Source organism: Globicephala melas, chromosome 8 (genome assembly GCF_963455315.2).
Source record: "Globicephala melas chromosome 8, mGloMel1.2, whole genome shotgun sequence".
Classification (NCBI taxonomy): domain Eukaryota; kingdom Metazoa; phylum Chordata; class Mammalia; order Artiodactyla; family Delphinidae; genus Globicephala; species Globicephala melas.
The window spans coordinates 49,495,484-49,519,366 of NC_083321.1; the positions used below are offsets into that span (position 1 = coordinate 49,495,484).

A 23,883-nucleotide genomic window follows, 5' to 3' on the forward strand; every position below is an offset into this window, starting at 1 on the left:
CCATAGCTCACGGGCCCAGCCGCTCCGCGGCATGCGGGATCCTTCCGGACCGGGGCACAAACCCGTGTCCCCTGCATCGGCAGGCGGACTCTCAACCACTGCGCCACCAGGGAGACCCATCGTTCTGTTTTTGTTTTGTTTTTGTTCTCATTACAAATGTTATACATGTTATAAAAAATTCAGAAGTGCCCAGAGAGAATCACTGTTAAACATTTGTTACACTTGCAGATTTTTTTGTATGCATATGTTAATATTTATAAATTTTTAGATATTTATGACATCCATTGGGCTCTGCAACATTTTCCACCTAATATAGGCATACCTCAGAGATATCATGGGTTTGGTTCCAGACCATTGCAATAAAGTGAATATGCAATAAAGTAAGTCACACAAAATTTTTGGTTTCTCAGGGCATATAAAAGTTATATTTACACTGTATGTAGTCTGTTAAGTATGCAATAGTGTTATGTCTAAAAAAACAATGTACATACCTTAATTTTAAAATACTTTATTGCTGAAAAATGCTATCATCTGAGCCTTCATTGAGTCAGTCTTTTTGTTGGTGGAGGGTCTTGCCTAGATGCTGTTGGCTGCTGACTGATCAGGCTGGTGGTTGCTGAGGTTTGGAATAGCTGTGGCAATTTCTTAAAATAAGACAACAATGAAGTTTGCTGTATCAATTGTCGTTTTACAAATGATTTCTCTGCAGCACCCAGTGCTGTTTGATAGCATTTTGCCTACAGTAGAACTTCTTTCAAAATTGGAGTCAATCCTCTCCAACCCTGCCTTAGCAACTTAAGTTTATGTATTATTCTAAATCCTTTGTTGTCATTTCAACAGTCTTCACAGCATCTTTACCAGGAGTGGATTCCATCTCAGGAAACTACTTTCTTTGCTCATGTGTAAGAAGCAGCTCTTAAGCTGTTAAAGTTTTATCATGAGATTGCAGCAATTCAGTCACATATTCAGACTCTACTTCTAATTCTAGTTCTCTTGCTATTTCTACCACTTCTGCAGTTACTTCCTCCACTAAAGTCTTTAACCCCTCAAATTCATCCACAAGGGTTGGACTACATTTCTTCCAAATTCCTGTTCATGTTGCTATTCTGACTTCTTTCCAGTGAATTGTAAATGTTCTTAATAGCATCTAGTATGGTGAATCCTTTCCAGAACGTTTTCAGTTTTCTTTGCCCAGATCCAAACAAGGAATCAATATCTATGGCAGCTGTAGTTTTACAAAATGTATCTCTTAAATAACAGGACTTGAAAGTTGAAGTTACTCCTTGATGCATGGGCTGCAGATTGGATGTTGTGTTAGCTGGCATGAAAACAACATTAATCTCATTGTACATTTCCATCACAGCTCTTGGTTGATCAGGTGCATTGTCAGTGAGCAGTAATATTTTGAAAGGACTCTTTTTTTTTTTTCCTGAGCAGTAGGACTCAATAGTGGGCTTAAAATATTCAGTAAACCATGTTGTAAACTGATGGGCTGTCATCCAGGCTTTGTTGTTCCACTTATAGAGCACAGGCAGAGTAGATTTAACATAATTTTTAAGGGCCCTAGGATTTTGGGAATGGTAAATGAGCATTGGCTTCAACTTAAAGTCACCAGGTGCATTACCCCTAAAGAGAGAGTCATTTTGTCCTTTGAAGCTTTGAAGCCAGGCACTGACTTGTCCTGTCTGTGAAAGTCATAGATGTCATCTGCTTGAAAATCTGTTGTTTAGTGTGGCTACTTTGATTCATCATCTTAGCTAGATCTTCTGGGTAACTTGCTGCAGCTTCTTCATCCGCATTTGTTGCTTCACCTTGCAATTTTATGTTGTGAAGATGGTTTCTTTCCTTAAACCTTATGAACCAACTTCTGCTAGCTTTAAACTTTTCTTCTGCAGCTTCCTCACCTCTCTCAGCCTTCAGAGAATTGCTCTGGATTAGGTTTTGGCTTAAGGGAAAGTTGTGGCTGGTTTGATCTTTTATCTAACCACTGAAACTTTCTTCATATCAGCAGTCAGGCTGTTTTGCTTTCTTATCATTCATGTGTTCACTGGAGTAGCACTTTTAATTTCCTTCAAGAACTTTTCCTTTGCATTCACAACATGGGTTAACTGACACAAGAGGCCTAACTTTCGGCCTGTCTCAGCTTTCAGCATGCCTACTCACTGAGCTTAATCATTTCTAGCTTTTGATTTAAAATGAGAGATGTGTGACTCTTCCTTTCACTTGAACACTTAGAGGTCATTGTAGGGTTATTAATTGGTCTAATTTCAATATTGTGTGTCACAGGGAATAGGGAAGCCCAGGGAAAGGGAGAGAGATTGGGAATAGCTGGTCAGTGGAGCAGTCAGAACATACACAGCGTTTGTTAAGTTTGTTGTCTTATATGGCCTAGTTTGTGGTGCCCCAAAACAATTACAATAGTGACATCAAAGATCACTGATCACCGATCACCATAACAAATATAAAAATAATGAAAAAGTTTGAAATATTGTGAGAATTACCAAGATGTGACACAGAGACATGAACTGTTGGAAAAATGGCGCTGATAGACGTGTTCAACTCAGGGTTGCCACAAGCCTTCAGTTTGTAAAAAACTGCAGTATCTGCAAAGCGCAGTAAAGCAAAATATAATAAAACAAGGTATGCCTGTACTGGCTCTCAGATATACAAGCCATATTAGTTTGTATGTCTATCCGTATTAGTATGTGTGCCATCCTTTTAAACTACTAAAGCATAGTATTCTTTTAAATTGGTTTTTTTAAATTTAACTTATGTCTATTAATAGACGTGTTAATTAACAGTTTATCTCAGTTGCAACAATGGTTCAGTAAACTTTTTACATATATAATTTGCACAGCTGGGCCAGCGTTTCTGGAGAATGAATTCCTAGAAATGGAATTGCCTGGTCAAGTGGAATTGCCATTTAATCATTAATGGATCTTGTCAAACTGCCCTTCAAAAAAGTTGTAGCAGTTTATAATCCCACCAAGAGGTGTTAAACAGTGCTATTACCCAGTGTTAAAGGGAGTATAGAGAATCCTCAGTATTTTTAATCTTTGTCAATCTAATAGGGTGAAAATACCTAATTTAAAAGTCAAGTAGGGCTTCCCTGGTGGCGCAGTAGTTGGGAGTCTGCCTACCAATGCAGGGGACACGGGTTCGAGCCCTGGTCCAGGAGGATCCCACATGCAGCAGAGCAGCTGGGCCTGTGCTTCATAACTGCTGATCCTACGCTCTAGAGCCCATGAGCCGCAACTGCTGAGGCCTGTGTGCCTGGAGCCCGTGCTCCGCATCGGGAGAAGCCATCGCAGTGAGAGGCCCGGGCACCGCAACAAAGAGTAGCCCCCCTCGCTGCAACTAGAGAAAGCCCGCGCTCAGTGGCAAAGACTCAATGCAGCCAAACCAAAAATAATAAATAAATTAAATAAATAAATTATAAAAAATATAATAAAAAAATAAAAGTCAAGTAGTTCTGGCACTTCCCTGGCAGTCCAGTGGTTAGGACCCACACTTCCACTGCAGGGGGCACGGGTTTGATCTCTGGTTGGGGAACTAAGGTCCCACAAGCTGCAGCGTGGCCAAAACAAACAAACAAAACAAAACAAAAAAGTCAAGAAGTTCTGTAAGGTTTAAAAAGCAAAACACATCAGCCCTCTGCCTATCTCTATCCATCCCTGATTATTATTTCAGTGGCAACCACTTTAAACTTTTTTTAGTTGTTTTCTGATCCTGACCTCTATATTTTTAAGTAACATGATTACACATACACTCACACACACACACACACACACACACATATATATATATACACACATACACACATATATATAATTTTCCTTTTGTCTTTCTACCATGGAAGGTGGTAATTATCTTATACTGCTACATTATACCCATCACATACACACTTTTCCTCCCAGTTTTTAGTTAAATAAATATTCCCTATTTACATTATTGTGACATATAAATGTTATTCACAGTTGAACCACTTGGTGTATTTGGTCATATTTTCTTTCCTTGCTTAGGATTCTTTTGGAATGTTTCTTATTGATTTATAACAGCTCTTTGTATATTATGAATAAACCTTTTGTCATACGTGTTGCAGGTATCTTTCCTCAGATTGCTATCTGATTTTATTTGTAGAATTGGTACAGAAATTTTTGTAGACTAGATTTATGAACCACCCTGAGGGCTGAGGATTCTGTTATTTGCTGTTCTGTTTGGATGGCCCATTTGGTATTCCTTGTTTTCCATCCTGGTGCATCTGAAGTTCTTCTCCCTGCCTAAACAAATTTTAGGTACTTGCTGTAACTGCAAGTTTTTAGTTCTTAAGGGACCCCCTCACCTTGAAATTCAAATCTGCTCTAGGCTGAAGATGGGCTTCAGGGAGGAGAAGCAGAGCAGAAATATAGTTGGGCCATCACTAAAGTATGAACTTCACTATTGCATAAACATAATTAATAATACCAGCTACCGTTTATTGAGTACTTCATAATGTGCCAAGTATTTTGCTCTGTGGTGGGTAATTTAATCTTTGTCATTGTATGGATCAAGAAACTAAAGCTCAAAGAGATTACTGAGCCCCACTCAACCAATGATTAGCAGAGTCAGGATTCACGTCCAGTCCCTCTGACTCCTGTGCTCTCCTTCACTCTTCCCTGATGTCTGTTTGTTTGTTTGTTCAATTAGCAAATATTCTTTGATCCTTTTTAGCCCCGTGCTAGTCAGTAGTCAGTTAATATTGTTAATATTGTTAGTAGTCAGTTAATATTGTTTCATCGAGAAATCACTTTGAAAAAGAGTTTATAAAGTTGGATATTCACATTCCCTATGACCCAGGAGTTTAATTCCTAGATATATGCCAAGAGAAAAGTTTGCACATGCATCCCAGGAGGGAGGATGTACCAGAATTTTCCTATCAGCACTATTTGTAATAGCAAAAACTTGAAAATGACCCCAATACCCATATATAGGTGAGTGGATAGGTTAGTTGTGATATATTTTCACAATGGATATAACTTATAAAATAATGCATATATAAATATATAGAATAACACAAAAATAATTAACTATAGTTACAAATCATGGTAAGGATGAATCTTAGCAATATAATATTGAGTGAAAAAAGTCCCAGAAGAGTACTTATAACTTTATACCTTTTATAGAAAGCTAAAAACAATGAAAACTAAACAATGTTTTAGAAATATATATGTGAGTGATAAGATCATATTTTAAAAAGCAAGGGAATGATAAAATCAAGATTCAGGATAAGGCTGACGTTGGATGGAGAACTGGAGGATAGGATAGAGAAGAAGAGGACGTAGCTAAATATAAGTACGTTTAGGTGTTTCAGTTCTTATGTTGGATGGTGGGTTCAGTATTTGTTATATAATTAAATAATAATTAACTTGAAAAGGAAATAAATCCTGTCACTGCTTCACATAAATGAACCTTTGGGACATTATGCTAAGTGAAATAAGCTGGTCATAAAAAGACAAATACTTCCACTTATATGAGGTACCTAGAGTAGTCAGATTCATACAGAGAGAACGTAGAATGGTGGTTGCCATGGGCTGGGGGTGGGTGGGATTGGGAAGTTGTTGTTTAATGGGTACAGAGTTTCAGGTTTGGCAAGATGAAAAAGTTCTGGAGATCTGTTGCGCAGCAGTGTGAATGTACTTACCGCTACTTAACTCTACACTTTTGAAAATGGTTAAGATGGTAAATTTTATGTGGGTTTTTTTTTAACCACAATTAAATTTTTTTTGGCCATGTTGCACAGCTTGTGGGATCTTAGTTCCCCAACCAGGGAATTGAACCCAGGCCACAGCAGTGAAAGCGCTGAGTCCTAACCACTGGACCACCAGGGAACTCCCAAAAATAATTTTTAAAAATTAAAACAAAAGTGGTCTATGCATAGACTAACGATGAGAATATTCATTAACCAGAGATTCTGATTAATTTTTTTTCTCTACTAGAAGTTCAAAAATAAAGGCAAGAAAGAAAGCAGTTCCCAAGACAGGGACCTTACCAGATATTAAGACATACTATAAGGAATAGACAAATAGACCAATGGAAGAGAGTGAAGATCTCAGAGATAAATCCTTGTATAATGGGAACTTAATATACACTAAAGATGTAATCATCAATCAGTGAAGAAAATAATCATTGTTAAGTAGATTGTGTTGAGAAAACTGGCTCGCCATATAGAGAAAAATTAAAACTAAATTCCTATATAACACTGCATACAAAAAGGAACTAAAGATAGATTAAAGATCTAATTATGAAAGGCAAAATTATGGAGTTAATGAAAAATGTATAGGCTAATAAGATAAAGATTTGATAAATTTGATTATATTAAGATTAAGGATTTTTGTTGGATAAAGGATACTATAGGCAAAGTTAGCTGATAACAGAATGAGAGATTAATAATGATTAAAACTGACAGTAGATTAGTATCTAGACTATATGAAGTAACTCCTACAAATCAACAAAGGAAAGACAGCAGCTCCAGTAGAAAAATAGGCAAAGAATATGAACGGGCAGTTTACAGGAGAGGAAATCCAAAAGTCCATCAAGAAGAGATGCTCAAAGTCATTAGTAGTTAGAGAAATGAACATTAAAACAGCAATGAATTATCAATTTATTCGATTGGCTAGAAACTAGAAAGCCAGATATTTACAAGTATTGGCATGGATCAGAGGCTGTAGGAACTCCCATGCATTCTTCGTGGCTGTGAAGCCTGTTGCAGGCATTGTGGAGAGCAGCATGGCACTGTTCAATCAGATGGAATATATACATGTCTTGTGACATATCCTAACAGGATATATGAGAGGGTGTTCATTTAAATGTTAAGTCTAGCAGTTAATTGAAGAGTTGTGGGCAATCTAGATACCTGTCTCTGAGTTAATAGGCAAAATGTGGTGGATGCATATCATGACACTGTGTACCCATAACAACTTGTGGACCTTAAAAGCATAGTACGGAGTGGAAAAAGTAACAAACTGAAAGATACACAACACAGTGCCAATTAATTAATCAAAAATATACGTATTAAACACATTAGAATGTCTGTGGAGTGAGGAATGGGAATAAAAAAGAACCAAAACAAAACAACTCCCACAAGAATGTTGTGTAAAGGAGAGAAATATGAGCTGTTTGAGATTAGCTGTCAGAGCTTTCCAAAAAATGCTTCTTATGGCATGCCAAGAAATGATGGAATTAATTGATAAGGCTCTGTTTCTCTCAAACTGAATGAAATTTTCTGTTCTTCACTAGTGCTGGTTGGTGGCCCAGCCTTCCATTGGGCACCCATGACCGCTAAGTAGAAAAACACTAGCTCTATTCTCCTAGACCAGGTTCCTCAGTAGGGAGACTATTAACATATTGGCCAAATGATTATTTTTTCGAGGGGCTATCCTGTACATTGTAGGATGTTTAGCAGTAGCAGCAGCCCTGGCCTCTACCCACCAGATCGATGGCTGGTAACACCCCTCCCCCAATTGTGACAACCAAAAATGTCCCCAGACATTGCCAGATGTCCCCTGGGGAGAAAATTCACTCCCAGTGAGAAACACTGTCCTAGACTCTAGGACCTAGAGCAGCATGGATGTTGCCAGCCATGAGATTGATTATGAGCAAGTATGCCAACCTACTGGTTTCACTGTGAAAAGTATCAAACTTCTCTCTGTAATTTAGGAGTTCAAAGAAAAGAAACTTCACTTTAAAAGAAGAGAAACTTAGTCTAAATTAACTGCTGTTGGGAACAAGTGATCTTACGGTTTTCTGTATTTAAATTTCAGGTACTGTTCTTTTCAGCAACAATAGTAATAATACCTTAAACTGCTTAGGGTTTTGAATTTGTTGATTTAAAAAAAATACTTTTCTCATCTGTTCTCTCTTTGGAACCTCACAACAGATAGCTTTATAAGATAGGATAGGGATTTGTCTCCATTTTTCAGATTAGTAAACCAAAGTGCAGAATCCTGAAGTGATTTATCAGGAGCACGTGACCTTTAAATTTACGTCTGGAGAGCCAGATGTAAAATCTGGTTCTTGGTTAAGTGCTCTTTTCCATAGAGTACTCAACCATTTTTTGAGGTTTCCAAAAGCTTCAGGAAATTGTTGTCAGTTCTGCCATGGTCATTTCTGTTTTTAACTCCCCTGATTTTTCCTTTAATAATTTTTGCCCAAGTCCTTTTCTTGGATTTCAGGTAGTTTCACAACTACCTCCCTTGGCTCTACATTGTCTTGCTTCCTCAGGGTTTCCCCCCCAGCTTAGTGACTGATGCTGGGAGGCAGAACTTGGGAGACAGAAGATCTGGATTGGCAGCCTAGCCCAGGCCACACTTGCTGTTTGGCTTCTCTGTAGCTCAGTTTTCATCATCTATTCAGAGAATCTAATCTTACTTGCTCCTTAGCTCCCTCAGGGATGTTAGGGGAAGGAGTAAGTTTATGCCTGGAAAAGTATCCTATTTTTAAAGATCTCCAAGGAGAAGCTTTCATCATGTCTGTCTGTTACCAAATATAGTATCTTTTCAGACTCCTATCCCCTAAACTGCTGTTTCCTCCTGGAATGGATGAGTGGCAAAATCTCCTACCTGGAAATCTTTAAAGTTCTATAGATTTTTCTCAGACCAAGACGTTAAGAGGGTTACTAGAATGTGGCTAGAGAATGCTAAGATGGTAAAGGGCTGTAATCCACTTCTTAAGAGAAAGGAAAACTTTTCTCCTCAGAATATAATAAAAACTCCTAAGTGTGATCAGCCTCCTCTGAGCCTTGCCTGCCTCTTTAGGCTCATTTCTCACACCTCCCTCGGGTACTAGTTGTACTCTCTCAGGTATACCATGTCCCTGCATCATGATACCTTTCTCCACCTGCACCTATTGGACCATCAGGACGGAGATGGTAGGTTCCTTTCTTCAGGAAGCCTTGCTTGATTCCTCCACGTTGAGTGAAGCACCTCTACTCTACTTCCTTGGCTACCAGGGCCTACTCCATTATAGCACTTATCATTTTGGATTATAGTTATTTGTTTCTCCTCAGTAGACTTCTTCTTGAGGCGGTTTTGTATTTTATCTTTGAATTCCCCAGTCCTTAGCCTGGTGTCCAGTAAATGTTTATTAAATGACTGCTTGAGTGACTCTTCTGCCTGGAGAGGAGAAGACCTGGGGAAAAAAAGACATAAAATTAGGAGAGTAAGCATAAGAAATAGGGAGTAAATTTACTCTGTGCTTCTCTGAAGGACAAGAGTTTGACCCAGAGGCAGAAGGAGGAGGCAAAGGCAGATTTTTTTTCAGGTCAGCACCAGGAAAGAACTATCTAGTGCATTTGTTATCATTGGAATGCCTGCTTCATGTGGTAAGGTTGACCATTTGCCAGGGGTGTGGTAGGAGGTAATTGCCAACCAAGTTTCTGCCCTGTAGAATATTCCAGCAATATGTGGGGTCTTACCAGGTCACAGAAACTGTGCTATTATATCTGCTTGCTGGGCCTCTGGATGATCTTCAGATAATAGCCATGCCTTCCTGTAGTTTTGTCCAGGCCTAATATGCCAGTGCCTTCAGCTCTTCCTTATGTGATTTGGTTTCCAAACCCTTTGTAATCCTGGCTGCTCCGTTGTGGTCATGCTTATTCATCACTGTTCTTTCTACATTGTGGTCCTAATACCTGATCTCAGGGCCCAAGTTTGCTTTGACAGAGCAGAGAATGGTAGAGCTGCTGCCTCCTTCATTCTGGGTTTATTCTTAGTTAAACAGCGTAGTGTTGCCTTGGCTTTTTTGGTAATGGCCCTGTTGGCGTATATTCCCTGGCAAGTTGTAGTCAGGTGAAACCCCTAGATCTGTTTCACATGAGCTGCTGTTAAGCCACTCCTTCCCCAACCTATACTTGGGTAGTTGGTGAGGTTTCATTGTAAGGTTTTGGTTCTTCATTTCAGCTTCTCAGGTCACAGCATGTTAGAGCTAGAAGAACTCTAGGAATGAGCTTTATTCATTTTGGATCTTGTTTCTGTTTCCCATGTTCACTGCCTTGCTCCTCTCTCCTTCCCAAGCTTTGTACTATTCACAGTGTGGTAAGCAGATCCTTTGTATTTTCATCCAAATCATTCATGAAAATATTGACCAGAGCTGTAGAGCATATCCTAGACACCTTCTTCCAATTGATTTCTGTCCATTTATCAGCATTTTTTTCACGCTGATTCAAGCTGTGAATCTCTGACTTTGTTCAGCTACCTGGGCTTGTCGTTTTCGTTTCACCCTCAGTATTCCTCTTCAGCCAAGCATGGTGGGTGGCCCTGCCCCCATAACGTAGGAAGATATAGAAGTGATGAGAATGCCAGAAGTCGGAAGTGCCAAACATCAGCACACTAACAGGGGAGCTGGTGCCCAGAGAAGGATGTGATCTGAGAGCTCTTTTTTGACTTTTCGTGAACTACGGTTTCTGAGATGAAAGAAATCTAAAACAAAGACAGTCCATTTAAATTGGGCTAGCTCTTACTGTTAGCATCTAACATCATCATCTCAACTGTGTAGCCTTGTGGAGAGAGAAGTGGGATGTTGTTATTCTTATCTTCCAGATCAGAGAAGCTGGGATTGTTCCTCAGCAAATGTTTGCTGAATGAATCAGTGAGTGAGTTTCAGGCTAGTCTTCACTTCAGCTTCATATTTTCAGATTCAGGGAGAGAAGGATGAGTGGCTTACACACACACACACGCACGCACGCACGCACGCGCACATGCACATGCACGCGCACACGCCATAATGAAGCCTCCTTCAGAACCAGAGCTCTGCCATTTCCAGTCAGTCTCCCCTTGACAGCTCCTGACCACACTGCTACATCTCTCCTCTGAACTCCCATAGCAGTGCTTGATGCTTTGCATGGCTGCCCAATTCATGCATTTATGTCTCATCACCCCAAATTCTGGAAGAGAAGTTAGGGCCACGGCTTCCCATTATTTTGTGCCTTTCACAGCATCAAGTACAGGCACTTGGTTGAGCAAACTGTCGAACCAAATGTGTCGCCACCAGGTGGCACCAGAGTTCCTGCTGTTGCTCTGAGAATCTTGAGTAACTTTCAGCCATTTATTGCCAAGCTAGCCATTAAAAATGCCTTCCTTAATGAGGAAGCTTCAATTTATTTATTAAGTAGAATGCCAATAAATACTACAGTAGACACAAGTAAATTAACCAGGCAAAATTGTAACTTACCATTTTCCCCCATAGTAGACTATTGTGTTCACACAGCCCCTCTGCCTGCTGCTTGTCAGGCACTGAGCTCTCACCCCAGCAGCTGCTTTCCAGGCCTTGAAGAGAATCTGACTTTCAAGCCTCCCTGGCACAGAGCGTCTCGATACCTGAAAATGGCTTCAAATCCTTGGTTTGGGTTTTTGGATCATTTATTTTTCCTGGAAAGGACAAATTAAACATTATAAAGAAATTGCTATAACCCCACCACCTTTAATATGTTGATTATTTTGGTTATCTCATTGCAATCTTTGCTCCCTTATATATGTGGCTTTATTCATTTTTGATCATGTGAAGCCATAATAAGAGCTCTCATTTACTTAATGCTTACTATGCAACTATGCTTGTTGTTTTATATACATTGCTGCTATTGAAATATAAGAGCTATTATATTGAATCCTTAAATTATATTTATTATATTACTTATATTGAATGCTTGCCTTGTTGGGTACTGTTCTAAAAGTTTTCCATGCATTAACTCCCATGACCTATATAGCCTGATGAGAGTAGGTACTGTTTACCTCATTTACAGTTCAGAAAACAGGCTGTCAGAGTTAAGTGACTTGCCTAAGGTAACACAGTAAATAGCCGTATTGGGATTCATATCTAGAACTCTTTAATTCTAAAATTACTGTTCTTTTCACTATATTATCGCATTCTGCTTTGTTCATTTGCTCTTTAATGATGTCTGTTTGTACTTCTTCTTTAGAAAGGGTGTAAGGATTCATAGAATCATTAAAATATGGGTTTGATCTATGTTATTCTCCTGCTGCTAGACTGTTAGCTCCTTGAAGACAGGGACGAACTAGAGGTCATGTTTATTTATTTCTGCATTCTTCTTCTCATGAAGTGCAAAGTAAGTACTTGGATGAATGAGTGAAGGCTGCCTTCACTCTCCCAGGAAGTCTGAGATACAGGGCTGCTTAACAGAACCTTAGCGTGCTAGAGCTTGAAGGAGTTTGAAAATCAAGTCAAACCCTTCCTTTAAGGAGGAAGGCCCTCCTTAGGGTTACCTACTGAGTTGGAGGCAGAACAGAACTAGAATCCAGGTTTGCTGGGCTTCTACTGGGCCATCTGGTTTCAAAGAGCCTAATCCTGTCCCTAAATCTCCTTCCTTTCTTCCCTTTCCTACCCACCCCCCTCCTCTCTTATCTTTCATGATGTGTAAGTTGAGTAGCTTTACACCCTTAAAGTTTCAAGCCTGAACGTTACAAAATGAGGCAAGATTTTCCATTCATTTTACACTGATGCCCAGACTTACTCCTAATTATGTCTTTGTTCAACCCAGAATAGAATCCAGGTCCTCTGCCTCTCACCACACCCAAAATATGCAGAGCTGCAGCTCACATAGGGAAAATTATCTTGACTGGATTCCCCCCCCAGAACATGCTATTGGTGATTGATGGGGAGTGGGAAAGAGGCTATTAGGGCAGGCTGGTGGTTTTTATGTAACAGCCAACTTTTTGGAAAACCTCAAAGGAGATAGGAATTCCTGTTCTTTCTCAGAGCGGACACATGTGACCAGGCCATGTGATTTAATTCTTCTCTAGTTTCTGGGCCTACTGTTTTGTAAACACCCCCATGAGCCTGTTAAAGCAAACAATGTGAAGGCTAAAGACCCTGCCTGTAGCCCTTCTTTCCATACCCACCTTCATCTACCCCCCTTTTAGTGTCACGATTCTGGTTGCCTTATCCCCTAGTTTAAATAATCTGTGATGTCTTTTCCTGGTCTCCAAGTATCTCCTAGAATGTCACCTGGAACATTATTTGGGTAGCCGTTAGTACATCCTGGTGCTTTTCACACTTTTTTTTGTAAGGCCAGAATATTTTAGAACACTTCATTCAGAGTCAACTGCAGGTTGCTGTACAGTGGAATTGGTACTGAGACTACATTGTTCGCTGACCAGTGGGCACACAGCACTGGAAGCTCTAAAGCAAAGTGGCTGCTCACCATTTTCTTCCACTGTCTCTCTCTTTTTTTTTTAATATGTAAAATAACACTAAAAAACTAACGCTTTTTCTTGCCACAGAGCAGTCTATGAGAGAGTAGTAGCTACAGACAGCTTAACACTAAAAAGATGCTTTAAGCTGCACTATCCAGTGTTGTAACCACCAGTCCCATGTGACAGCTGAACACTGGAAATGTGACTGGTCTCTTTTGAGATATACTGTAAATATAAAATAAACATCGGATTTTAAAGCCATAGTACAAAAAAAAAGTAAAATATTTCATAGATAGTTTTATATTGACTACATCTTGAAACAGTAATATTTTAGATATATTGGGTTAAATAAAATGTATTATTAAAATTAAGATCATCTGTTTCTTTTTACTTTTTTTTTAACATAGCTACTAGAAAACTTATTTATTTTTTTATAGTGGCTTTACCAGTTTATATTCCCACCAACAGTGTAGTAGGGTTCCCTTTTCTCCACACCCTCTCCATCAATTTATTTCTTTTTTAACTTTATTTATTTATTTTTATACAGCAGGTTCTTACTAGTTATCTATTTTATACATATTAGTGTATATATGTCAATCTCCCAATTCATCCCACCACGACTCCCCGCCTCCTCCCTGCTTTCCCCCCTAGAAAACTTAAACTTACATATGAGACTCACATTATATTCGGACTGGGCAGACTAGTCTAGAAATCCCCAAGAGTAAATAGTTTCTCAAAAGTTTTCTCTTCTGGGGGCTTCCCTGGTGGCGCAGTGGTTGAGAGTCCGCCTGCCGATGCAGGGGACATGGGTTCGTGCCCCGGTCCGGGAAGATCCCACATGCCGTGGAGCGGCTGGGCCCCATGAGCCATGGCCGCTGAGCCTGCGCGTCCGGAGCCTGTGCTCTGCGACGGGAGAGGCCACAACAGTGAGAGGCCCACGTACCAAAAAAAAAAAAAAAAAAGTTTTCTCTTCTGTGGAACTTTAGGAAACTAGCTAATATTTTCCTCTCTATAGCCACCCCCCCCTTTTTTTAAAAAAAAATTCTTTCATTTCATTTAATGCTACCAAGAAGAAAGCCTCTATTAAGTGCTAATTATCTGTTTTTACACCTGCTATTCACCTGAGAAGAGTGACATCTAGTAAAAATTGGGTGGTTGCGGGAGGGAGTTAGGAGACATTGGAGAGCAGAAGACTCGTGATTGGTCCAAACTTCTGACTTAGAATTGTTTTATACATTTGGAACTCTGTAGCTAACAAGTCTGAGGTAAAGATATGAAGGAGGGAAAGTAAAATAGATGCTCTTTAAAACAAATGTGCTTCCCTCTTAGGGTTCTAGTCTTGCTTTCCCCTCATTTATCTAAATTCACTGAGGATCTGTCATGGGCCAGACAGTTTCCTAGCACAGAGGAATCAGATGAGTGTGGCCTTGTCACTGCTCTCAAGGAGGTTACAGTAAGCTAGAGAACGAATTTGAATCCAGTCTCATACTCTAGGTAAGCACTGTAATGATGGTAGAAAAGAAAATGCGTTTGGAGCAATAGGAAGTCATGATTTATTCTGCCTAGAAGGGAGACTGAAGCCTTTGTTTGTCTTGGATGTGATACCCTCAGGCCAAAAGACAGATGGGAAGGATATTTTGCCCTGAGGGGAACAACCTGACTACAGGCATGGGGAATGGTAGGAGGTGGTCCTTGAAATAGTAGTTTGGGGCTCCATTGTGGGGGATTTGACTGCCTGTCTAAGGATGTTGAGTCTAAGGATGTTGAATCTTATCCTGTAGACTGGGGACCCTTAGAGGGTTCTAAGCAGGGGGATGACATACTTCAAGACTGTGTGCTCCTGGGAAGGATAGATTGGAGGGGGAGACACTGAATGCAAGGAGACTTAACAAAGAGGTCATAGTCAGCCAGGTAAGGGGTAGCAAGGGCTCACATGTAAAGGAAAGAATATGTACAATAAACAGTCGGGTGGGGGGGTAAAAGGTTGCTGTCAAGCACGGTCCCAGATTTCTAACTTGGGTCACTAGGATGTGCCTTTATCCAAAATTGGAAATGTAGGAGAGGATCAGGCTAAAATGGAACACACAAGATGCGCTCTGGATTTGCAGATAGAGCTGCAGAGGGAGCTGGCTAGAGCTGAAGTGCTTGTGTTTGTGTTTCAGATGGTGACCCTCTTTCAGATGTGGGTTGTTCCCCTCTATTTCACAGTGAAGCTGCACTGGTGGAGGTTCCTAGTGATCTGGATCTTGTTCTCTGCCGTCACAGCCTTTGTCACCTTCCGAGCCACCCGAAAACCACTAGTACAGACAACCCCAAGGTGAGAATTTAGGAGTGGGTAGTGGGAACTAACGGATTGGGATGCACGGGAGACAAGTGGGTTAGACTGAAAAAATTGCAGTTTTTGTCTGCCAAGATTACTTGGCACAAAGCCCCACCAAAACGAGCTGATTGGGAGACCTCCTGCCCCATTCACAGAATAAAAACCTCCAAGTCTTTCCCTATAGCTTACCTTACAGTTTACATCAAGGTCTGTTTATATTAAAAGCTAACAAAATAAGTAAGCAAATCCTGGTCATTGTGGTTTCATTATAACTGTCATTTTCTTCTGTAACCTCTTCTCTGATCTCTAAATTAGATTTTCTGTCACATTCTCTCCTAGTGCCCTGTAGTTTTCCTTCATAAAACTTATTGTAGTTTATAACTAAATATTATTTTGAGTGTCTGTCTCCCCCACTAAACTAACTATGAGATCAGGAACCACATCCATTTTGTTTGTCACTGTATATCCAGGCCCTACCACGGGGTCTGGCACATAGTAGCCTATTGTCTGAATTTTTGTTGAATGAATGAATCTCAGCAAATTTACAATTTTCCAGCAAACAATACTTCCTTCTTTGGTCACAAAGCAGCCCCTGCCTGTATACATCTTTTTTCTTTTTTAATTAATTAATTTATTTATTAATTTATTTATTTTTGGCTACATTGTGTCTTAGCTGCCACGCGCGGGCTTTCTCTAGTTGCGGCGAGTGGGGGCTACTCTTTGTTGCGGTGCACGGGCTTCTCATTGCGGTGGCTTCTCTTGTTGCGGAGCATGGGCTCTAGGCACGCAGGCTTCAGTAGTTGTGGTGCATGGGCTCTAGAGCGCACACTCAGTAGTTGTGGCGGGCGGGCTTAGTTGCTCAGCGGCATGTGGGATCTTCCCGGACCAGGGCTGAAACGCATGTCCCCTGCATTGGCAGGCAGATGCTTAACCACTGCGCCACCAGGGAAGTCCCCTGTATAATTCTTTGTATTTCCAAATGCATTTCTCATTTGATCCTCCCAACCAGCTTGTGAGGTCATTTAATATCTATACTTGACAGAAAAAAAAAGAGATTTTCTCATTTATTCATTCATTCATTCAACAAGCACCTGCTATGTGTCAGGCCCTGTGCTGAGCACTGGGGATACAGAGCTGGAAAAGACATGGTCCCTGTCCTCAAGGAGTACTTGGTTTAATGGAGGAAATGGACAAGAAAGCAGCTGTTTTAGTGCAGTTGGTAAGTACTGTGAGACACGTGTGTACAGGTTCAGGAGAGCCTAAGAGAAGAACCAGCTAGCCTCAAGAGTTGTGACTATCTGATCCAAAGTTTTCCAAGTTGCAACTTGCTCTTTTTCCCATGCCTCTTATGTTCCACTTTACTACAAGCCTTTCTTTGGCTTTCTGAGTTTCATTCTACAAAGTAAAATTTATCTGCAAGGTGAGGTCAGTGATCTAGAAGCCCCTCTCTGGCTGTGGTAGTTTACATTAAAAGCCAGTATAGAATATTACAGACTCTGGAGCCAGATGGATATGGATTGGAAACCCTAGCCCTGCCAGTTGTTAATTATATGACCCCTATGACTGCACGTTTCTCAGCCTTGAATTCTTTATCCCTAAAAATGTGATAATAATTGCTACCTCTGATAATAATTGCTACCTCATATAGGGTAATATGAAGAAAAAGTATAATAAAGCATGTTAAGAGTCATCGAGTAACATTTTCAACATCTAGCTAAAATGACTGAAAATGTGTCTATAACATGGGAGGTTTTTGATAACAGTAACAACTAGCATTCGATAGTGCTTTACAATTTCAAAGTACTTTCATAAACACCCACATTTATTCATGCAGCATTTATTGGGTATGTATTATTTACACCAGGAAATTATATACACTATGTACAATCCAGTGAGAAAGGTGGCAGGGGGTTCCTGTTTTAGAAATAAGTAAACTTGTCTCAGGTTGATATGACTTATCTGGGGTTACCCAGCTACTAAACCTCACTTAATCCAGGTTCCACCTAAAATGCCACATCCTTTCCACTGTGTCTCAGTCCCATCTGATCAGTACAAACCCTGGATAATGGAGCTCTCTGTGGTCTTTGAGGGCAGACACTGCAAGGTGTTCGGGTCCCTCCGCCAGCCTGAGAAGCCATCGCCCCTTGTTTAGCCACAGCAGGGAGGCCCAGGCAGGGACCTTGAGCATTCTCCCTGAGGCCCAGCAGGGTTGGCAGTAACCTACTCAGCTCTCAGGAGCCAGGCAGATTGCTAAATTACTCCTTAGCTCTCCTCACAGGTAGAACAGTGGCTCCTGATATCAGGGACCTACCTCCATAACATTTAAAAGGCTCTGGTACATTCTGGGAACCATCTTTCCTCTCTGATCCTAGTTGCAGTCAATCAACCAGATTCCACGCTGCTTTTCATTGGATCCTAGGGAGCATGGCTCCTCCTTCAGGAGAATCGCACAGTCCCATTCTACTGCACCCCGCCCCCATCACGCACACACATCCAATTCAAGGGTATTCGTTGAGTGCCTCCTTCCTTATCCCCTCTCCTTCAGGAAAAAAAATAAATTCAGAAGCAAACTCATTAGATATATTTCATTTTGTTATTAGCCTGTGGGTAGGAGTGAAGCAGTATTTACATTAACCATGCCCAGTTACAAAAGCCTGTAGCTAATTCTACCTTTTATTCATCTTCCCTTGAATCCTCTTTCCTGATAAGAATGCCTGTTTCCTTCTGAGCACAGCTGTAGTTACTAATTTTCACTTCCTCATCCAACTAACCTGAATTTGAGATGACATACTTATCTGAGGTCAGCTGTGTACTTTCTTTGTTTGAGGTTAAACTTCTCTTTTCTTCCCTTGGTCTGAGACCAGGAAAATACAAAGCACTAGCTCCCTGGTATGTGGAGGTGTTTCTGCAATTGAGGGAGTGACCAGCCTTGCTCAATAAAAGTCCTAAGCAAAGAGCCTGATGTCCCCATTGATGTGAGAGTAAGGGATTCTGGTGGTCCAGAGGCTCTTAGGCCAGTCTTTCCGTGTCAGCTTTACTAATTTTTTCTCCTTTCTCCAGGTTGGTTTATAAGTGGTTCCTGCTGATCTATAAAATCAGCTATGCCACTGGCATCATTGGCTACATGGCTGTCATGTTTACCCTCTTTGGTCTTAACTTGTTATTCAAGTGAGTACCCTTTGCTTTTGTTTTTGCTAGTGTCTGGGGAGGAGGGACTGGTGAGATGTACCTTTGTTCCTGGGACAGGTCCTGAGTATGAACAAGGGGAACATGGCACCTAGGATAGGAGACTTGGCTTTAGAGGATGGGAGGATGGGTGGGCCTTCCATGATTTGTGCTGGCAAAGAGAAAGGAATGTCTGAATAATACAGTTAGAGTCTCAAATCATTGGTTGTACTTCCCAAGAATTTATATTTTAGTGGGAAAGTATAATAACAAAAGTAAGCATAATAATGATTATAGCCAGTTACTCATAACTCCATCACCCCAACAGAACCATTTTCCTTTTCCATGTGTGTATTGTTTACTGTAACATCCACTCTACCTGAGTGGTCTTATGTTCAAGGAGAGTAGGAGTTGGCAAACTACATCCTGTGGGCCAAGTTGGCCTACCTTCTGTTTTTATAAAATAAAAATATTTTACTGGAACACTCATATTCATTTGTTTACACATTGTCTATGGCTGTTTTTGCAGTAAAACAGCAGAGTTGGATAATTGTGGCAGAGACTATATGAGCCACAAAACCTAAAATACTTACAATCTGGACCTTTACAGAAAAAGTTTGCCGACCCTGGACTAGACAGTTGAACTCATGGGACACAGCTGGCCACACCTGGCAACAGATCCACCTAGAAAGATACAAGACAGGAAATAGCAGGGCAGCGTCTGCAGGAGTCCTCACAATAGTCCCAGGGCTGAGATATGAGAGAGTGAGACCACACAGATGAGTGTGGCAGCCAGCCAGGCCCAGAAGACCTACTTCTCCAAGGAACACATCAGGTTTAAAACTCTCCCGGTCCAGATGCAGTGTTCTAATCGCAGGTCAGGTTTAATATATTAAGCATTGCTACTTTGTGACACAGCTGACATTCCACCTTTAAGAGATTTCTCAGGAAACAGAGTTAACCTGTGGACTTTTAAGTCCTGCTCCATTGTTGGTCACGTAGGTTGTTTTTTCAGTGCAGCGCTGTCACAGATAACATTGCAGAGTTGCTTCCTAAGGGTACATGACCAGGAGTGGAATTCTGGCTGTTGCTTCATATTGTCATAAGCTTTCCAAAAGGTCTGTATCAGCATACAGGTTTCCTCTACCCCCAGTTAAGGCAGAAGCCAAGTAATCCTGGACTCTGGGACTAGAGGGTACAGTGAGTAAGCAGGGCAGAAAAGGGTAGGAATGTGGTTTCTACAGTTGTAGGCTGTGGATTGGGACAATGCATTGAAGCTAGAGATTTAGGATTCAAATTTCAATTCATGACCACTGGCCTCTTCCCCAAACCAGGTATACTGTAGGCAGGAATCTCTGAAACTGAAAGGAATAAGTCCTACTTTATATAATGAGAGGACACCCATGGAATTCTTTCTTCCAGGGGTAGTACAGGCTGAAAGAATAAACAGGCTCCACAAATATTTACAGGAATTTATCAGTGTAGAGTCAACACATCTCATCAAAGAAAACCAAGGTACTTCCAGATATCTTCCTAACCTGGATGGTTAAAAAAAGTAAAAACCAAGATTCTCTATTATGTTTTAAAGGTATTTATTCTAGAATTACAGTTTCTTTTTTACTTTGATAAACTGTATAAGGAGGAAAACATAATTGAGAATCTTGACCATTTTTATGCTACTAATCAGGTTAATTGGTGTAAGATCATGACGTCTAGTTAGTACGTTAAATGTTGTAAGATTGGTGGGCAAATTCGACCTTCTAAGCTAAATGTAATTTACAACTTTAAGTGAACACGTACAGTTCTTGGTACAAATGTTTTAACAAAGGTAGTTTTCTATAATAAACATTTAAAGACTCAAGTTTGCAAACTGTTGGTCCCTGGAATTACTAAAACAAACTTCCTAATATTATAGGCCTATTGTCCTTAGTAAGGAGACTTGGACCAAAATTTAACTTTGATGACATGATACAGAATATGTATAGATGCAAGTTAAAATTTTATGGTAACTGGTATGTGTATATTTACTAACTTTATCTTTGTTTTCTAAAGATGTGGTTGGCAAACTTCTTTATAAAGGGCCAAATAATAAATATTTTAGGCTTTGTGGGACAAAAGGCAAACTCTAGGATGGTATATAGGTACTTATATAACGAGAGAAAACTCCTCCCTTGCTCCACCCTGTTTGCCTGGGTGGCCTGTCTCAGATGGTGGACATACTTTGTGCCCACTTGCTATCATATGAAACATTCTTAGAAGGAGGGGCCTGATGGAGGTGGGTGACCCCTGGGATCATTTTCACTCTCTGCTCCAGTGACACCCAGATCCTGCTGTGCCCTTCCCTCCTTTTGGAGGGCTCAGCTATTTCAACTTGGGCAACTGGCTGGAGGTGAGGCAATTCAATAGTGAGTTGCTAACTTCCGGACTGAAAATTCCACTGCTTAGTGTGTAGCAGTTGCCAGTAGTGGAGTCCCCAACATATAGGTGCCAACTAGGGAGCTGCAAGCATGGTCATCAGTCAGAGGAGGCAGGCACTGGAAACAGAGTGGGGAAGTGAGCAGAAAGGGATACCCTGGCTTGGTCTTCACAGCTCCCAGTCCTAGGCTGTTCAGGTGGTGCCCACAGGTCATATACAGACAGGCAACAGGCTGGATTTGGTTTTAGTTTGCCAACACTTGCTCCAGCTATTAAAGCTTCCAGCTTTAGACGCTGCCATTTGTGTCCCAGAGTAGTAATCCAAAGCAGTTGCATCTCAGGGCAGGCCTTACAGGCCATGCTGCTTCCCTTACAGGATCAAACCAGAAGATGCCATGGACTTTGGCATTTCTCTCCTCTTCTATGGCCTCTACTATGGTGTTCTTGAGCGGGACTTTGCAGAAATGTGTGCAGACTACATGGCATCTACCATAGGGGTGAGTTCACTTGGACTCTTTAATACTGCCTCCTGCCACCTCCAAAGAGTTCAGGATAGCATCACTTGTTTGATGGAAGAGATAAGCCATACAAAATCCTTCAGGATGTGAGTGGTATGTATAGAGGTTCCTTCCTTAAAATTTGGAAAACCGATCTCAGATGTACCCTGGAATTTTTAACTCTAAGCTATTATAAGAATCACTTTACCCCACAGGAAGTTAACAGTTACTCAACAGATACTTATTTAGTGCCTCTGTCTAGTGACAGAGATGGGTATTAAAGTAATAAAAACACAAATTATATATGATACTTTATGATATATTATTAAAATTATAACTTTAATAAATATTATGAAGGGGAGGTTCATGATACTATGAACAAATATAGTCATGTCATTTGACCTAGTCTTGGGGCTCAAAGATGGCTTCCCTGAAGATGTAACTATTGAGCTGACCTGAACAATGAGTAGAGTTAACCAGATGAAGTGAAAAGTGAAATGTATACCAGGTAGAGGAAATAGCATGTGTAAGAGGCCTGTAGTGGGAGAAAGGGTGAGCATTTTAAGGAACTAGGCTCATGTGGTTGTAGGGCTGAATTATAGTGGAAATGTATGGAGGAATAATCAAAGGCTAGGCTAGAAAAAGCCGTAGAGGCCAAATGAAAGATTGTGATTTTTATACTAAAAATACTAGGGGGCTAAGATAGAAAATGACATCATCAGATTTGCACTTTGAAAAGATCATTCTGGCTGCTTGGGTAGAGAACAGATTGGAGAGGGGTCCACAGACCAGAGTGACCCACTTAGTCTTTAAGAGACAATTGCAGTAGTCTGGGCAAGATGAAGGTAGCTTGGATTAAGGTAGAGATGGTGAAAAGTGAGAGAAACGGACTATTGGAGAGATATTCTGGAGGTAAGGTTGACAGGACTTGGATATAGATTGGCTCTGGAGACTGAAGGAAAAAACATGAAGGAAAGAAAGGTAGGTATCAAAGCTGACATTTCTAACTCAAGCAACTCCTTGGATCCTTCACTGAGATAGGAAATGCTGCAAGAGGACCAAGTGGAGACCATGCAGAGATTCTTCAAGCTTAAAATATAGGTAAAGTAACAGCCAGTGTAAGAAACCCAACTCAATATCCTTATATCTTTTTTTTCAAAATGTCTGTTGTTTTGCTGTTTGTAAAAGTAATACATTCTTTTTTGTAATTGTGTGAACAACACAGAAGTGCTTCCCATCTGAGTATCATCCTATTAGACCCAGCCATAAGAAGGAATATTTCCAAGTTTAATAGACATTTCTCCAGTTCTGTGCTGAAATAAGTGTGGTTCTGTCTGATGAGTGGGGACTGAAAGGCATTCAGAAGTTCTTGCTACTTCTGAGGTAGCAAGAGGTTTGGCAGGTTGGAGAGAAACCCTAGGAGAATGTCAGGGAAGCAGGTTCTCTTGGAGCATCCAGATACCAGTCCTAGCTTTTAGGCAGCAGATATCAGTGGAGACCAGTTGAGAAGTACATGAAAGCTTGGCACTGACTTCATATGAGGCACCTCAGGAACTCTTGCTGAGTCTGAGGCAGTTTTGCAGGTGGGGGCCTATTGGCTGTGCAAATTTGTATGTCACTGCTACTGTGATCTCATTCATGCCACGGGCTGGTAGGCTTAGGGCAATTCACGTTAAGCAGGAGACTCAGCTATTATTCTTGGGTAACATTAATCAAGTACAGTTTTAGGTCTAGGACTTTGTTTCTCAGTATCCTGGGACTATTTTTATTTTTCCTGTAATGGATCAAATTGAAAACAGTGTATTGGGTCACTTTATAGACAGCCTGTTAGATTCTTTTCTGAACAGCTGTCTTATGTTTTAGCAACATTTCACTCTCTCATCTATTTGTGTAGACTTCAGCTCTTCCTTTAACCAGTTCACTCCCCGAAGAGATTTCCAGACCCTAGATTGTCTAATTAGTAACTTTGCTTTCAACAGCAGAGATTGTCTAATTACTAACTTCACTTTCAACAACAGCTGTTCACTGAGACTGCTTCTGTGGCACAGCCAGCTTTTCAGAGAATCCCTCTAGTGATTTCTTTTTCTTCTCATTCTGTTTTTACAGGACCAATTCTCTGATTTTCCCAGGTTGTTACCAACTTTATCTCAAGGTTATTATCAGCTGCCAGTTTAAGCATAGCCTTTATTCCCTCAGGTGGGGGTCCCTAATAACCAATCTACAGAATCCCTTTTCTGAGCTCAGAATTGATCCACAAGTTAGCTTCTGCTCTGGGAGATGGAATTATTAAATTGGCCTCCCT

At 40.6% G+C, this 23,883-nt stretch overlaps 1 protein-coding gene across 6 annotated transcripts in view; it reads left to right on the plus strand.

The window, feature by feature from the left end:
• RNF121 (ring finger protein 121) overlaps nt 1-23,883 on the plus strand; it is an 85,300-nt gene that overhangs the window by 45,178 nt on the left and 16,239 nt on the right. For all 6 annotated transcript variants that reach the window (XM_030831135.2, XM_060303622.1, XM_030831137.2 and 3 more), the window contains 3 exons: nt 15,347-15,501; nt 18,565-18,672; nt 21,461-21,581. In XM_030831135.2, coding sequence (XP_030686995.1) covers nt 15,347-15,501; nt 18,565-18,672; nt 21,461-21,581 — 384 coding nt within the window. The remainder of the gene's footprint in view (nt 1-15,346; nt 15,502-18,564; nt 18,673-21,460; nt 21,582-23,883) is intronic.